This window comes from Schistocerca serialis, chromosome 3 (assembly GCF_023864345.2).
Source record: "Schistocerca serialis cubense isolate TAMUIC-IGC-003099 chromosome 3, iqSchSeri2.2, whole genome shotgun sequence".
In the NCBI taxonomy this organism is placed as follows: Eukaryota; Metazoa; Arthropoda; class Insecta; order Orthoptera; family Acrididae; genus Schistocerca; species Schistocerca serialis.
This window is the reverse complement of record NC_064640.1, coordinates 403,767,360-403,783,824: the sequence shown is the minus strand read 5'-3', so window position 1 is coordinate 403,783,824 and position 16,465 is coordinate 403,767,360. Positions and strand designations below refer to the sequence as shown.

Genomic DNA, 16,465 nt, shown 5'->3' with positions numbered 1-16,465 from the left:
ATAAATAAACGGTATACCCTCTGCTATATCATTGAATTTCCTGTCATGAGATTTTTCCTCTCGTGCAACTGAGCCACCAACTTCCAAAGGTAGTGGGGAAGGTTGGGGGATTTACCAGAGGGGGAAGGGTTAATTAATTGATAAATTTAATTAAGTAGTCAATCACATTCATAGAGTGGGAAGGGGTTATTCCAATAACTCAGGTCTGAAAGCGTACCTATATCAACAAGGGGGAGGGGGAAGGGTTGGAGATTTCTGGAGTGATTGGGAGGAGGAGGTGGAGGGAAGGGGGAGGTTTCTCAGCTGAACAGATTATCCCTAGGGGACTATAATCCACTTCACAGAACAATAGGTTAAGAACCTATCAATGAAAAGAGAACAACAGGTTCATCCCTGAATGTATACTTACACCTGAATGTTGCTAACCTGCACTAGCAAAACCCTTAGAACGAACTTTGTCCCCCTACTGATGGCCTCTGGGATCAGACTGATACTTCCTAACCATGCTGCCCCTATTCACCCCTGGATGTAAAAAAAGTTACAGCATAAGTGAATATTTTATAGTTTCCACAAGAAACGCAATTGTAGTGTAAATCTCTGAGAATGTGTCTTACATATAGTAATTATATTTACCTGGAGACTTTTGAAATGATTCCACAAATGTATGTCACAAGAACAGCAAAAGTATTCCAGCCAAAATAAGTACAACAAACACAGCTGATGAGTTTGAACATGGCTGCCAGCTTCTGAAATGATTCAGAGATGATAATAACCAACCATGTCAGAGAAAGAAACTCATATGGTGGTTTTGACACCAGGTTTCATTGCAGCCACATAATTTCAAACTGAGTTAGTGACAAATAAAACTTTTTCATGAACTGCTGTCCATATTCGTCCCTGTGTCCCTATATACCCCAAAAAAGTGACTGTTAAATGCCTGTACCCTCCAGTCCCCCTACACACATCCCATAGGTTGGTGATATTTAGTATGTTGCTTACAACACTTCATGACACCAATGTACAAAAAGATGCGAATATACGGTTTTCCCCCTAATTTTCGTTCTTTGACTGGCTGTTTCTAAGGTAACGTTAGATGATGGCTGAGACCATCAGCCAGAGAACTTTATCGTTCATGCTGAAATGGGAATGGGAAATGGCTGGTTAATGGACATATCAGTATACATTAGAGCGTCAGTCTTGTTCTACACAAGACGAGAATATTGTTGATAGCATAGATGCAGTGGCGCAGTAAGGCTGGCACTGGGGGTGCGGTTCCCACCACGTACCGACACCATAGGGGTCACAAAACGTTTTTTGTTTCGTCGTTTCACTCCTGACACTCATGACAGAGAGTGCGCAACTATAGAGGTTATGGACGTAGCCTGATCCCTTTGCATGCGCGAATTTTATGGCTACAATATCGTGTACACAAAACAGTATATTTCCTTTAATTGTCTACATGTAAGGAACAGTGTAATCGGAGTCATTGTTGGTATTATTGTCTCCGGCAAACTGGCATTATTGTTTACCTCACCCAACGCGACTGCTGGCATTTCTCTATTATCACGCATGGCCGGACTTTTGCCTCTGATAGTGGAGGTTATACACTCCTGGAAATTGAAATAAGAACACCGTGAATTCATTGTCCCAGGAAGGGACACATTCCTGGGGTCAGATACATCACATGATCACACTGACAGAACCACAGGCACATAGACACAGGCAACAGAGCATGCACAATGTCGGCACTAGTACAGTGTATATCCACCTTTCGCAGCAATGCAGGCTGCTATTCTCCCATGGAGACGATCGTAGAGATGCTGGATGTAGTCCTGTGGAACGGCTTGCCATGCCATTTCCACCTGGCGCCTCAGTAGGACCAGCGTTCGTGCTGGACGTGCAGACCGCGTGAGACGACGCTTCATCCAGTCCCAAACATGCTCAATGGGGGACAGATCCGGAGATCTTGCTGGCCAGGGTAGTTGACTTACACCTTCTAGAGCACGTTGGGTGGCACGGGATACATGCGGACGTGCATTGTCCTGTTGGAACAGCAAGTTCCCTTGCCGGTCTAGGAATGGTAGAACGATGGGTTCGATGACGGTTTGGATGTACTGTGCACTATTCAGTGTCCCCTCGACGATCACCAGTGGTGTACGGCCAGTGCAGGAGATCGTACCCCACACCATGATGCCGGGTGTCGGCCCTGTGTGCCTCGGTCGTATGCAGTCCTGATTGTGGCGCTCACCTGCACGGCGCCAAACACGCATACGACCATCATTGGCACCAAGGCAGAAGCGACTCTCATCGCTGAAGACGACACGTCTCCATTCGTCCCTCCATTCACGCCTGTCGCGACACCACTGGAGGCGGGCTGCACGATGTTGGGGCGTGAGCGGAAGACGGCCTAACGGTGTGCGGGACCGTAGACCAGCTTCATGGAGACGGTTGCGAATGGTCCTCGCCGATACCCCAGGAGCAACAGTGTCCCTAATTTGCTGGGAAGTGGCGGTGCGGTCCCCTACGGCACTGCGTAGGATCCTACGGTCTTGGCGTGCATCCGTGGGTCGCTGCGGTCCAGTCCCAGGTCGACGGGCACGTGCATCTTCCGCCGACCACTGGCGACAACATCGATGTACTGTGGAGACCTCACGCCCCACGTGTTGAGCAATTCGGCGGTACGTCAACCCGGCCTCCCGCATGCCCACTATACGCCCTCGCTCAAAGTCCGTCAACTGCACATACGGTTCACGTCCACGCTGTCGCGGCATGCTACCAGTGTTAAAGACTGCGATGGAGCTCCGTATGCCACGGCAAACTGGCTGACACTGACGGCGGCGGTGCACAAATGCTGCGCAGCTAGCGCCATTCGACGGCCGACACCGCGGTTCCTGGTGTGTCCGCTGTGCCGTGCGTGTGATCATTGCTTGTACAGCCCTCTCACAGTGTCTGGAGCAAGTATGGTGGGTCTGACACACCGGTGTCAATGTGTTCTTTTTTCCATTTCCAGGAGTGTAGTTGACACAGCAGACAGTGTCAGAAGAGAGAGAATGTAGTTTCTATAGTAAAAACTGAAGCATTCTTTATAGACTCCATTATACATTTTGTCATGGTCGGCATTTAGACAAATTCAATCTCTTCTGGAATGACAGGAATTCCAATCAGATAAAATAGTAACTCTATTAACTAATCTACTGAGGAAAGAAATATTGTTGATAAATTAAAAAGGTATTAGCAGTGACTTATTACAAGTTGTATTATTCCACTTGTCTGGCATATCCTCAGCTAGTATTTTTAGGATCACCATTTCACTGTTAAAAAATTAATAAAGCATACTTCTCTAAAAAAAATTTTTTTTAAATGACATGGTGTGTGTCACTGAGAAACACTCAACCTTCATTACAAAAGTTAAGTGAATTTTGATTAATGACAGTGGCTCCAAATCACGTAACTTACATCTGTGATAAAACAGAAAGCACCTGTTAACGAATATTAATTGTTTGGATTCTACATACATAGAATGTGGCACATTTAATATGTAATGTGAAACAGAGCTGCAACAAATCACTGGAAGTGTTATTGACTGCAATGATGTTGCTGTGGCCAAAAATACTATTAGCATTTTATGGAAAATAAATTCAAATATTATTACCACTTATTGAAGGGTACAAATTAATTGAGAAAGCTAAGTGGTATGCAGCTGTGCTTAAATGAAATATCAAACCACATAACTACCAGTTGATCAGCAAGTCACACTGACGACAACAACTGTACCCAAACTAACAAGTGAATAGTGAATACCCTGAATATGAGAAAAATTTGTCTCATTCCTTAGAATTACTTCATTATCTACAGTAAAGTGGACTCACTTGCCAGTGTGAGGAATCCCAGCCTCCATCTGTTATTGTCTGCGCATAACATATTCTATGTGAAGACTAACTAGAAGTAAGATTTTCATTCATAAGTGATTTTTACATAGGATCAGATTTCCCCCCAACCCTCTTTTCCTGTATTTGAAACTGAAACTCCTTAACAGAATTGTATGTCCTTCTTTCTCCTTATAGACGTACAAATACTTTCTTTAGCTTTTCTGGATTATTTGTTTAACAAGCGTTCATGGCCTGGGTGAGTGCCGATAGGACACAGGTTAAGCATGGAAATGGATGAGATGATGAATTTGTCTAATGCTGACCTCCAACGACTAGTGTTACTGTACCAGTTAGATGTCCTCAAGAGGAAGCAGCCGAAATTGACACAACAAGAAAAAGAAAAGCAGTATATTAAATTGTGTAATGTCACAGTATAACATGGTATTTTAATAACAAAAAATATATTTCCTTAAGTACATGTTCGTTTACATTCTGCATTGAACAAGTTCCATACCCTCTTAAGGAAATAATTCCTTACAAATTTCTTTCCAATGAAACAATAACAGTAACGTATACCAGTTGGAAATGTTAAAGGTTAGATTCTTGGCAGAAACTGTTGTATATTCAAGTATCTGGCGGCAAATTGCAGCTAGAACGCTTTTTAGCATTCTGTAGCCTGTACCTTGCCTCACTATTTGCGTAATGCATCTAATGTATACTTAAAATGTTTAATGCTCGGTTTTTGTCAGAAAAACGTGTGTTTGGCCTCATATGCGTTTTGCGATGGCAGTAATGGTAATGCCATATATGCTTTCACCAGTCAAATTTTGAATGATCTGAATAACCGAACACCACCCATTGGGATTTTTTTTGAGCTCTCAAAGGCTTTTGATTGTGTAAATCATGAAATTCTGCTAGACAAGCTCAAGTATTGTGGCATGAGTGGGACAGTGCACAAATGGTTTAATTCGTACTTAACTGGAAGAGTGCAGAAAGTTGAAATAAGTAGTTCTCGTAACATGCAAAGATCAGCACATTCCTCAAACTGGGGAACTATCAAGAATGGGGTTCCAAAAGGGTCAGTCTTGGGTCCTTTGTTGTTATTATTATATATTAATGACTTGCCATTCTATATTCATGAAGAGGCAAAGTTAGTTCTCTTTGCTGATGATACTAGTAATCACACCTGACAAACAAGAATTAGCTAATGAAATTGTCAATACTGTCTTTCAGAAAATTACTAAGTGGTTCCTTGTAAACGGACTCTCACTGAATTTTGATAAGACACAGTACATACAGTTCCGTACAGGGAACGGTATGATGCCATTAATAAATATAGACCTTAATCAGAAGCATATAGCTAAGGTAGAATATTCCAAATTTTTAGGTGTGTCCATTGATGAGAGATTAAATTGGAAGAAACACATTGATGATCTGCTGAAACGTTTGAGTTCAGCTACTTATGCAATAAGGGTCATTGCAAATTTTGGTGATAAACATCTTAGTAAATTAGCTTACTACGCCTATTTTCACTGATTGCTTTCATATGGCATCATATTTTGGGGGAATTCATCACTGAGGACTAAAGTATTTATTGCACAAAAGCGTGTAATCAGAATAATAGCTGGAGTCCACCCAAGATCATCCTGCAGACATTTATTTAAGGATCTAGGGGTATTCACAGTGGCTTCTCAGTGTATATACTCTCTTATGAAATTTGTTATTAACAACCAAACCCAATTCAAAAGTAATAGCAGTGTGCATAACTACAATACTAGGAGAAAGGATGATCTTCACTATTCAAGATTAAATCTAACTTTGGCACAGAAAGGGGTGAATTATACTGGCGCTAAAGTCTTTGGTCACTTACCAAATAGTATCAAAAGTCTGACAGATAACCAACAAGTATTTAAGAAGAAATTAAAAGAATTTCTGAATGACAACTCCTTCTACTCCATAGAGGAATTTTTAGATATAAATTAAGAAAAAAAAGAAAAAAATTTAAAAAATAAAAATAAATAAAAATAAAAAATAAAGAAAAACAAAAAACACAAAAAATAAAGTTGTTATATTAACTTAAGTATGTTGTTAAAATAACCTAATTATGTCATGTATTAGAAAATTCGACTCGTTCCACATCATTACGAAATATCGTATTCATGATCCATGGAACTAGTATTAATCTAATCTAATCTATTAAAAATCTGTTGGACATTCTGTAACCAATTATTATGCAAGTATTTACTTAACAATAATCCTGTTGTCTTTTCAAGAAGAAAATTAAACAACTATGGTACCAGGAAAATATCACTCATAAGATTTGCAATATAGAGAAGAATTGTATACTCACAGCTCTAAAGAACAGGGATTGAACATGACATCAATTGGCAGAACTTTAGCTACGAGAAATGGCAAGGGTAGGAAAGCTGGCATAAACAATCTTGTAGGCATTGGCTGCAGTCATATGTGATGTCACAACCTAAATAGTTAAAATGTTTTACATGTTCTATTGTCAGTCACAATTTCACACATGCATGATGTTTTCCTTTAAAAGTAATTGACTTTGTCTTCTTTTCTGAGATCGTCAAATGACATTTTCCATGAGTCTTACCTGATAAATATATTCCCCTTTCTAAATGTAAATAACACAACAAGTGGCTTGGTTCAAATGGCTCTGAGCACTATGGGACTTAACATCTATGGTCTTCAGTCCCCTAGAACTTAGAACTACTTAAACCTAACTAACCTAAGGACATCACACACATCCATGCCCGAGGCAGGATTCGAACCTGCGACCGTAGCAGTCGCGCGGTTCCAGACTGACCGCCTAGAACCGGTAGACCATCTGGGCCTGCCACAACAAGTGGCTTTGTCGAATTTCCGTACATGTTCATGAATTTTACGGTATTGGACGGTCAAATTTCTCCAAGGAAACGTTATGTCTGTTAAATACGACATATTTGTCACGAAGTTTTAATTCTGATGTATTTCTTGTCAGTTTTGGCAGCTGACTTGCCGCAGTCGATACACCGGTTCACGTCAGATCACTGAACTTAAGCGCTGTTGGGTGTGGCCTGCACTTGGATGGATGACCGTCCGGGCCGCCATGCCCTGTTGCCGATTTTCGGGGTGCACTCAGCTTCGTGATGCCAATTGAGGAGCTGCTCGAGCGAATAATAGCGGCTCTGATCACAGAAAACCATCATAACGACCGGGAGAGCGGTGTGCTGACCTCACGCCCCTCCTATCCGCTTCCTCAGCAGAGGATGACAAGGCGGTCGATGGTCCTGATGGGCCACTTGCGGCCTGACGACGGAGTGCTTGCTTACTTTTCAGTTTTACGTCATTCCAGTGATGGTTGCTGTAGTTCGTAAGATGTATCTGCTCTTCCAAGGCGTTCAAATCATCGCCGTGGCTGCTAATTAAAGCCTTTAGACGTGATATAATTTCTTTTTTCGTTATATGTTCTCAGTTTTTGTTTCAGTATCCTCTATATTCGCAAACGTGGATCCACTGTGTTTTGTTATGCTATTTTAGACTGTTTGGTCCTGGCCATGTTTTCTTATTTATTACGGATTTATAACTTGAATATGGAAAACTGTTAACATGAACAGGTATAGTTGCATTCGTTCACGTAATGAAAACCCGAAAAAAGACAAGAAATCTGTATATGCTGAACTGGTATCGATACTAATGTGAACATGTTTTATATTTATTATACGAACAGTTCTGTTCTTACCCACATAATTACTTATTTGCGCACTACACGAAAGAAACACATGACTACGTATGAAAAGGTTTTTCAGAAACCGCTGCCCGTCATAAAACTGGTTGACATTCAAATTACTTAATGAAGTAACAAGTCTCGAGGTATTGCTTCATTAAATAATTTGAATATCAACAAATTTTATCAGTAGTTGCGGCCTCTGAAAAACATTTTACACTTTTTAAACAAATGGCTTTAGTCACACTACATTTACAATTTCTGACATCACATCCTAAAGCCCGGTCCACACGCAACGATCTGTCTGCGCAGACATCGGCGCAGATGTCTGTACAATCGCTGCAAATGTGGTGTGTTCACACGACACAAACCCCAATCTACCACTCGCCCGCCATCTGTCGGTGTAGAAAAGAAATATCAGTGGCAAGCGACTACGCTCCCCGTAAACGTCAAAAATTTAATTCAGTTATTTTGAAATATAGAGATGGAGAGTTCTGTTGTGGTCTGTGTTCGCAACTTGTGTTGGAAAAAACATTCAGACCAACCGCAGGAAACAGAGAAAGCGGTCAAAATGGTGTAGACAGTGGCTGCTAAAGCGAAAGCAGTTTTCTCACGTAAATTTACTGCGAGAGCTGCTGGGCGAACCTAACGACTGGCGAAATTATTTGCGGATGGATGTCGAAATTTATAATTATCTCTTAAAGCTTGTAACCATTCATATTATGAGAAAAAATACTTGTATGAGAAGAACAATTTCTCCACATGAACGGCTGCAAAGCAGATCAAAATATCATAGCGTTGGCTGGTATACTTGATCTACTCCTACACCAGATCTTCTAGATTTCTGAACTTTGGATAACTCTTTTCGGTAACCAGTTCGCAACGATTTTTTTTTATATATGACTGTTTCTCTGTTTGCCGAGGCGTCAACTGCCCGCAATTTTTCAATTAGAGCATTGTATGCTGCTGTCTTTTTGTCTCAGTCACTATATTCTTTACTTTTAATCTTCCACAAACATGGGTGGTTTCTATATATTTCAATGAATTCACTTAAGCCCGGTCCACACGCAACGATCTGTCTGCGCAGACATCGGCGCAGATGTCTGTACATGCAAAAGATCGCTGCAAATGTGGTGTGTTCCCACGACACAAACATCAATCTACTACTCGCCCGCCATCTGTCGGTGTAGAAAAGAAATATCAGTGGCAAACGACTACGCTCACCGTAAACGTCAAAAATTTAATTCAGTTGTTTTGAAATATAGAAATGGAGGAAGTTCTGTTGTGGTCTGTGTTCGCAGCTTGTGTTGCAAAAAACATTCAGACCAACCGCAGGAAACAGAGAAAGCGGTCAAAATGGTGTAGACAGTGGCTGCTAAAGCGAAAGCAGTTTTCTCACGTACATTTAGTGCGAGAGTTGCAGGGCGAACCTGTTTTGTTTTACATTACTTCGTGTTCCATTTCCTGGCACATTGACACTCCAATTTCATCTTCAATTGTACTCCTGCTTGGTCTTGGCGTTTCTTGATCACTAAGAAAGCCAAGCAGATCAAAATACCATAACATTGGCTGGTATACTTGATCTACTCTTACACCAGATCTTCTAGATTTCTGAACTTTGGATAACTCTTTTCGGTAAACAGTTCGCTGACAGACTTAATTTACTTGACTTGCCTTCATGGATCATCCTTCAGGAGAGCGTAAATAGCTTCAAATGTGTTGGGTATTATTTTACTCGACGCTTGTTTCGATATTGCAGTTGAAAATTCCAAATCCTTGTAGCTCCTTCCTGTTGCTAGGAATCTTAATGTTACCGCCAGCCGTTCATGAGGAGAAATTGCCCTTCTCATACAAGTATTTTTTCTCATAATATGAGGGGTTACAAGCTTTAAGAGATAATTATAAGTTTCGACATCCATCCGCAAATAATTTCGCCAGTTCGCAACGAATTTTTTTTATTACCGTTTCTCTGTTTACCGAGGCGTCAACTGCCCGCAATATTTCAATTAGAGTATTGTATGCTGCTGTCTTTTTATCTTGGTCACTATATTCTCTACTTTTAATCTTCCACAAACATGGGTGGTTTCTATATATTTCAATGAATTCACTTACAAACTCTCGAGAACACTGACGAGTATCAGCCATTTTAATGCCCTGTGCGCACAAATGCAAACCTTAGACTGAGTAAACAGCTGTTTCGCGCCAGGTTTGCGGCGATCTCCTGTACACACGCTCCAACTTGTCTGTGCAGATGTGGTTTGAACCCACAGATTTGAGAGGTTTCGCTCAAACCTCCCAACTCCAACTTCCAGGTTTGCACACACCTCAGGTTGGTGCAAATCTTCTGTGCACACGCAACGATCTGTCTGCGCAGATGTGATGTGCGCAGACATTTGCGCAGACAGATCGTAGCGTGTGGACGGGCCTTTACAAACTCTCGAGAACACTAAAGAGTATCAGCCATTTTAATGCCCTGTGCGCACAAATACAAACACTAGACTGAGCAAACAGCTGTTTCGCGCCAGATTTGCGGCGATCTCCTGTCCACACGCTCCAACTTGACTACGCAGGTGTGGTTTGAACCCACAGATTTGAGACGTTTCGCTCAAACATCCAACTCCAACTTCTAGGTTTGCACACACCTCATGTTGGTGCAAATCTTCTGTCCACACGCAACGATTTGCCTGCGCAACAGTGATGTGCGCAGACTTTTGCGCAGACAGATCGTTGCGTGTGGACGGGCCTTAACCATAATACGTAGCTAAATTTCCTACTGTATTTTGACGAATAATAAGTTCCGTTATCCGATTATTTTAGGACGAGGAAAGCTTAATCTGAAATTAAATATTTTTAGCTAGTCCCGAAATAAAAAGTATATATTAAGAGCAATTAAAAAAAACAGACCGATATTTTTGTGGGGGTAGTGGAGTATCTTTCAAGTGTAATTTTACTACGTAGGTGTCTTATCCTATGTTGGCCCGGCCGTGAACGAAAGGGGCGAGGAGGTCAAACCTGGGAAAATGTCAATGTTTCAGAGGCTTTCTTCAGTTCTGTGTAAGTATCGTGTATTTCGTCTAATACTTTATATTTGAAGCACAGGTTTTCAGTTGTTATAAGATTTATTCGCATATGGCATATGCAACATTATTGAGTTCCGCAATCCCTTGCTCTAACCGAGATTGAATGGTCGAGTAGAAAATTTTCATGGTTAACGTTAAGGTGGAGGGAATCGTATATAGTTGTGTAATAATATATCAATCTTTCAGTATTGTTTCCTAAAATCATAATTTACACGATTCGTTTAATGCCGTGAGCAGTGAGTAATATTCCCAGTTGAGCGACATGAATAGATTCAAGTATACTGTTTGAACAAGGTAAACCCCCCAATGTGTTTCAGTAATGATGCAAACACCCCCCCCCCCCCCCTCCCGACGGCCTGCGTGAGACAGAAGATTGACAACTTCCACTGTGGTATTAAATCGTTCTGAAAAAGGGGGGAGGGTGGTCGGCAGTTCGTGGGAGGAAACGAGTAAGTTGTGCATTTTATATAATGTAATTGATGTGCGGAACTCCTTTCCAAAATTTGATGAATTCGGAGTTTGATTTCTTACATTTACTCAACTGAGTAAATTGTATGTCTCAGTTCAGTTGGGCGCTGTGTTTTCAAAGGTGTGGTAATTTTCCTCGGCTGCAATATTTTTTTTGTATTTGGAGAAAGAACAACATTCCACTTGTGACGGTTCAGATATTCAGTTTTCTCTCATGGAAAATATCTAGTTACATTCTCAACCTAAGTTTTTAAATCAGCCAAGCCTGTTAGCTGTTAAATTTGTTATGCACATAAGTAAGCAACCGACCTTTTGCATTAGAAATAAAATGTGTAGTGCTAGACACAAAGGGAAAAAGGTAGTGAATATATTGACAAAAAAAGTCGTTCCCAAAATAAGTATTTTGCATGTTTGGATTGCTTTGAACGCAAAGCAATAACATGTTGTTACTTTGTATATAATGTATTTTACAGGCCAGAAGTCTCATGTACCATTATTAGCTAATGTGAGATGTGTACAGAAAGCCTCTGGACTTTTACCTGAAGCAAGAGATGATTACCCAGAGAGAGACCTAAAAAATTTTCCTCGGCCAGTGAGGGCTGAATTTCCAGGCAAAGTCCGTTTGGGATTCATCCCAGAGGAATGGTTCACTTTCTTCTACAAAAAGACTGGAGTCACAGGTAAGAGGTTAAATTCCTCTGTGTTCATTACTGGCTGGAAAATGTTAAGTGATTGTGGCTGGTTAAGGTGTTTCGTGATTTAACACTAATTGTGTTGACTGATTGCATGTTTGAATGCTGTTGTATTTGTATAGATATTGTGCTGTTTTTCTGTATCATCTTTCTCTTTAAATGACGCCACTCAGCTGATTATTTTATGACCTACAGGTAGAGTGATAGTGCCCTCAGTATTTTGATTGTGCTGGGAGAATGATAGGTTTTAACGGGAGGTCTATGGAATAGTGACCCAGGAGAAATAATGTAGGTTAGATTTGAAACTTGCATAGCTGCATGAAAATCTGTTGTATGTAATCTTCTCAGAGCATTTTCAAACAATGGAAAATCCAGGATGGGATGTAACAATATTATGAAGAGGATAGTTGCTACTCACCACGTAGTAGAGCTGGAGAGGCTGAGTCGCAGATAGTCACAACAAAAAGAATGTCAGAGGAAGTGAGCTTTTGGCTAACAAGGCCTTCGTCGAAATTTCTCTCTCTCTCTCTCTCTCTCTCTCTCTCTCTCTCTAACACACAGTTGCCAGAAACTGTGGTCATGTCTGTGTGAGTTGCATGATGCATGGTTGTGTTGTCTAATTTTGATGAAGGCCTTGTTGGCCGAAAGCCCACTTTCTGACAGTCTGTTTGTTGTGTGTATCTGTGACTCACTATCTCCATTGTATGGTGAGTAGCAACTATCATTTTCATATAATTGTCTGAGTATTTTATTGCATATTATGCACGCACGTTATAGATAAATTAGCGAAAGTACAGGGGCTTTGCACTGTGTAACGCTCATTGTACAGATTAACACGCACATCAAATTACAACATAATTTCGCATTTTTCATGCCTGCAAATAGTTGCAAGAGGTGAAATAAGCAAATAAAAAAACCATAGAAATGTCATAGTACTTAACCCTGTTCTGAGTATTTGTCATACTGACATAGCCCAAAGCCACAGTTCATGAATTGTGTAGTATTTGAAGTAAGAGTTTTGTTACTGTTGGTTGAAAGAACTGTCAGTTTTTGCATATTCACGATTACACTGATTTGATGTTAGTGAAGTGCTCAGTGACATTTGGATGGCATTAGGTGTTGGATTTGCTGTAGAATGTACTATCATTTAAACTGTGGTTGAACAGTTCAGGTATTTGCTATTAAGTTTCTTTGTAATTTATAGAAGGGGATACTGGAAGCAGAGAAAGCAAGACCAGGCCTGCATGAAAGACTGATATGAGAGCAGCGGTACAGAGAGAGAGCATGGTAGTTTCGCCCAACAGCCACTATACCCATGCTATGTGCTTTGCACATAGCATATTCCATCATCCTATACCCTCATCCTGAACTTCCTTTTCCAAGGAGTCACATAATATCTGTTGATGAACAGGAACAGTTTCATTTATTACAAGAACTATCCAAATATAACACAGCGAATTTTTGCAACCTTTACCAAAGGTGGTGTCCTCAGTCTGTAAGGTTGTCAGTGACCAAAGCATGTTTGCAACTAGCAAGAGTCTTTCTCTCTTTGAAGTGTTTAAAGTAGGATATTATGGTTGCTAAATTCATAGTAAAATAATCAGTTACCTGCTTTAAAAAATTGCTTTTAAATATCTCTGGGATTTTAAAATAATGTTCTTGTAATTATCTGGATGTATTGAATTTTGAGGAAAGCTAATTCTAAGCTTGGGGGGGGGGGGGGGGATGTACAGAAACTATTTACTTCCAGCATGCTGGATGGAAACAAGGCAGCAACTTGAAATGATTCAGCAAAATTATTGAAGTTGCATAGAATTTAATCTTCATTAACTGAGGACTAATTTCGGACCTTTGCAGTTCTTTTTCAAACCATCTGCACAAGTAAAACATCATCGAAACCTAGTCTGCAGTTAATAAAGACAAACTTCTATGCAACTTCGACAGTTTTTATAATTTTGTCGAGTTGTAACTTGAGAGAATTTAAGAAGTGACACAATGCATTGGCACCTCATATGAAATTTTGGTTTTATTCTGTTTTAAGGAAAGTAAATTTCAGATTGCTCAGTACATTTTCTTAAATTGTGCACAGTTGTTGTATATTTGGAAAGGCACAACAATTGTAGAAGTTTGAAATGTGCTGCAGTGCGGCCAAAAATAACAAATATCCCAAGTGAGTCTTTTCTCATATGCAGAAAAGATAAGTCAACAATAAAATTGTCATATTTAAAGAACATTAGAAGGGCTTCTTTCTCATCACTGTATCTAAGAAAATGTTTATTTACTCTGTGCTGTGTAAAAGAAACAATGGAAAAATATGACTTTACCATGTTGCTTTTGGTGTTTTACTATTGCTTTATGCTTTACAATGTTAGTGATGGCAGTGTATGGACTGTGAATACAGATCTGATCGTCACTGTGCAATTTCTAAAACATTTGTTTTGTGTTAATGTTTGTTGCATGAAAGATATGCTCAACAGGCAAATAGATTATAGGCTCACCGTTGGAAGCATTTGAGCGTTCAGTTCACAGCAGAGCTGCTTTTATTGCAATAATTTCAGTGAACTTCCTCTCTTTCAATAATTCAGAATATAAATTTTGTGGAAAAATGGCTTCACACAGAAAGTGCAAGTAAGATAGGGCTTAAAGTTTCTCTACTTCCACAACCAGATTTCAAAAATCTTAATTTATAACAAAACTCGATAAATAGTACCCAGCTACAGATAGTCTCTGTTCAGAATTATTTCTTGGATTTTGTACACTCGGAACCTTTGAATTTGTTTCTCCAAAGGAACGTTCTGATTTGCAATAAGAGATGTCTTAGCTGACATATTTTAATCAGATTGTGAAGGAGATCAATGTGAAGTGTGCAAGTTTTGTAAACTATCTCAACTTTCACTTGAGACTAGATCACCAATGTTTCAGCATTGAATGAGTATATTTAAATTGTGTACCATGATCCAGTGGGACACAGATTCTTAGTGGTTTATAAAAAATGTAAACTGTATTGATATGAAAATAATTAGTATTGCTGTCGTAAGTATATATGATTTAATTCAGAAAAAAATTAAAACTGAAAATAAACACGCTGAATAAATGGTATTTTTGTTAATATAAAATCAGGCATATCATTAGAATTGTTGACCTGGTAAGTTGTTATATTACTACATTAAAGGAAAAATGAGGAAAGTTACCATGCGTATTTGCAATTAAATTACTTCTCCTAGACCAGTTATAAAGATGAGATTTTAAATGTATTTATTTTTGCAGGCATTATACCAAAAAGTTTTTGGGGAGAATAAATGTGAAAAGGAGGGCCAAACAAGATGTGAACCTAAATGTTTATCATAATATTTGGTTATGTAGGGTTACTGAAAATTACTGTCTCCTCCAACTTAGGTGTATTTAACCAGTCAGTTAAACAGGGAATGCAAATGTGAATCCAGATAATGTGAATTTGTTCTTGTTTTGAACAGTTGTAGATGCAGTTAACTAAATTCTAAGAAAAATAATCATCCAGCTGAGGATCAAATTTTAAATCATCAAATAAGTGTGGACTGTTTAATGCAGTAAGGCAAAACATTATATGTAAGAAATATAGAGAGTGTAGAGTTTGCATTGGTCAGTGGACAGGCAGAGCAAGAAAGATGTTTACTTGTGCTCTCTGGAAATGGATGTGATTTTGTGCCTGAGGTTGGGCAAGAATTTGTTGTGGTGAAACTGCTTAAGTTGTGTGCTTTAATCATGAATTATTTTAAAATAAAAAATTTTATTACATGGCATGGATATAACTAATTTGTATGCTAAAAATTTCAGGCCCATATGTCTTTGGCTTGGGTTTAACAACCTATTTGTGCAGCAAAGAGATATACATCATGGAACATGAGTATTACAATGGTTTGTCATTTGCCATACTCATTATTTTTGCTGTGAAGAAGTTGGGTCCAAAAATTGCTGCATATGCAGATGCAGAAGTTGATGTAAGTACTTCTTTTTGATGGCTGCTGTTAATTTGCTGGTGAAGTAGGGAATTTCCTCTATGGGCTGCTGTTTGAACAATGAAACAATGAGAAATTTATAGTTTCAAAATGGTGAAAATGTTACATTACTGGTTGTTGAACTACACTATACTGTTGCAGTCCATTAAAAAAATTAAGGCAGTAGAGTTATGTTAAAGAAGTGGGTTTCAAATATCAGCTGCCATATCCATTTGTTTTCTGTTATTTCCTGTATACATAATGCCTTCAGGCAGATACCACAATGGTTCCTTAGAGGCCATGGCTGGTTTCCTTTCCTGTTAGTTTGTGTTCCAAGCTGGCATTCATGTTATCGTGACCCCAACAACCTCCTTCCGTCCTGATTGTTACCTAAAATTGGTAAGCAATATGTGTGTAATATAATTTAAAAAATGGTGAGTCATTCACTGAATAGCACTTCACCTTGTTTCCAGCAACAAGTAGAGGTAATGTGTGACTGCCACTCAGTGACAGTAGTAAGTCCATTATATGAAATAAAGTGACTATCATAGTAAGGGAGACCAGTCTTTGGTATTGGCAACTCAGTAGTGTTTTTTCATTCATTACCTATTTCTTTTGTTACCTAGTGATGGCTGGAAGCCAGCCGATTAAGGACTGC

At 39.5% G+C, this 16,465-nt stretch overlaps 1 protein-coding gene across 1 annotated transcript in view; it reads left to right on the top strand.

Annotated features, from left to right (window-relative positions):
- The first annotated feature begins 10,492 nt into the window (after positions 1 to 10,492).
- The window catches only part of LOC126470260 (ATP synthase subunit b, mitochondrial-like), a 32,691-nt gene continuing 26,718 nt past the window's right edge, over positions 10,493 to 16,465 (top strand). The window contains exons 1-3 of the mRNA XM_050097990.1: positions 10,493 to 10,647; positions 11,615 to 11,821; positions 15,647 to 15,810. Coding sequence (XP_049953947.1) covers positions 10,614 to 10,647; positions 11,615 to 11,821; positions 15,647 to 15,810 — 405 coding nt within the window. The 5' untranslated portion in view covers positions 10,493 to 10,613. The remainder of the gene's footprint in view (positions 10,648 to 11,614; positions 11,822 to 15,646; positions 15,811 to 16,465) is intronic.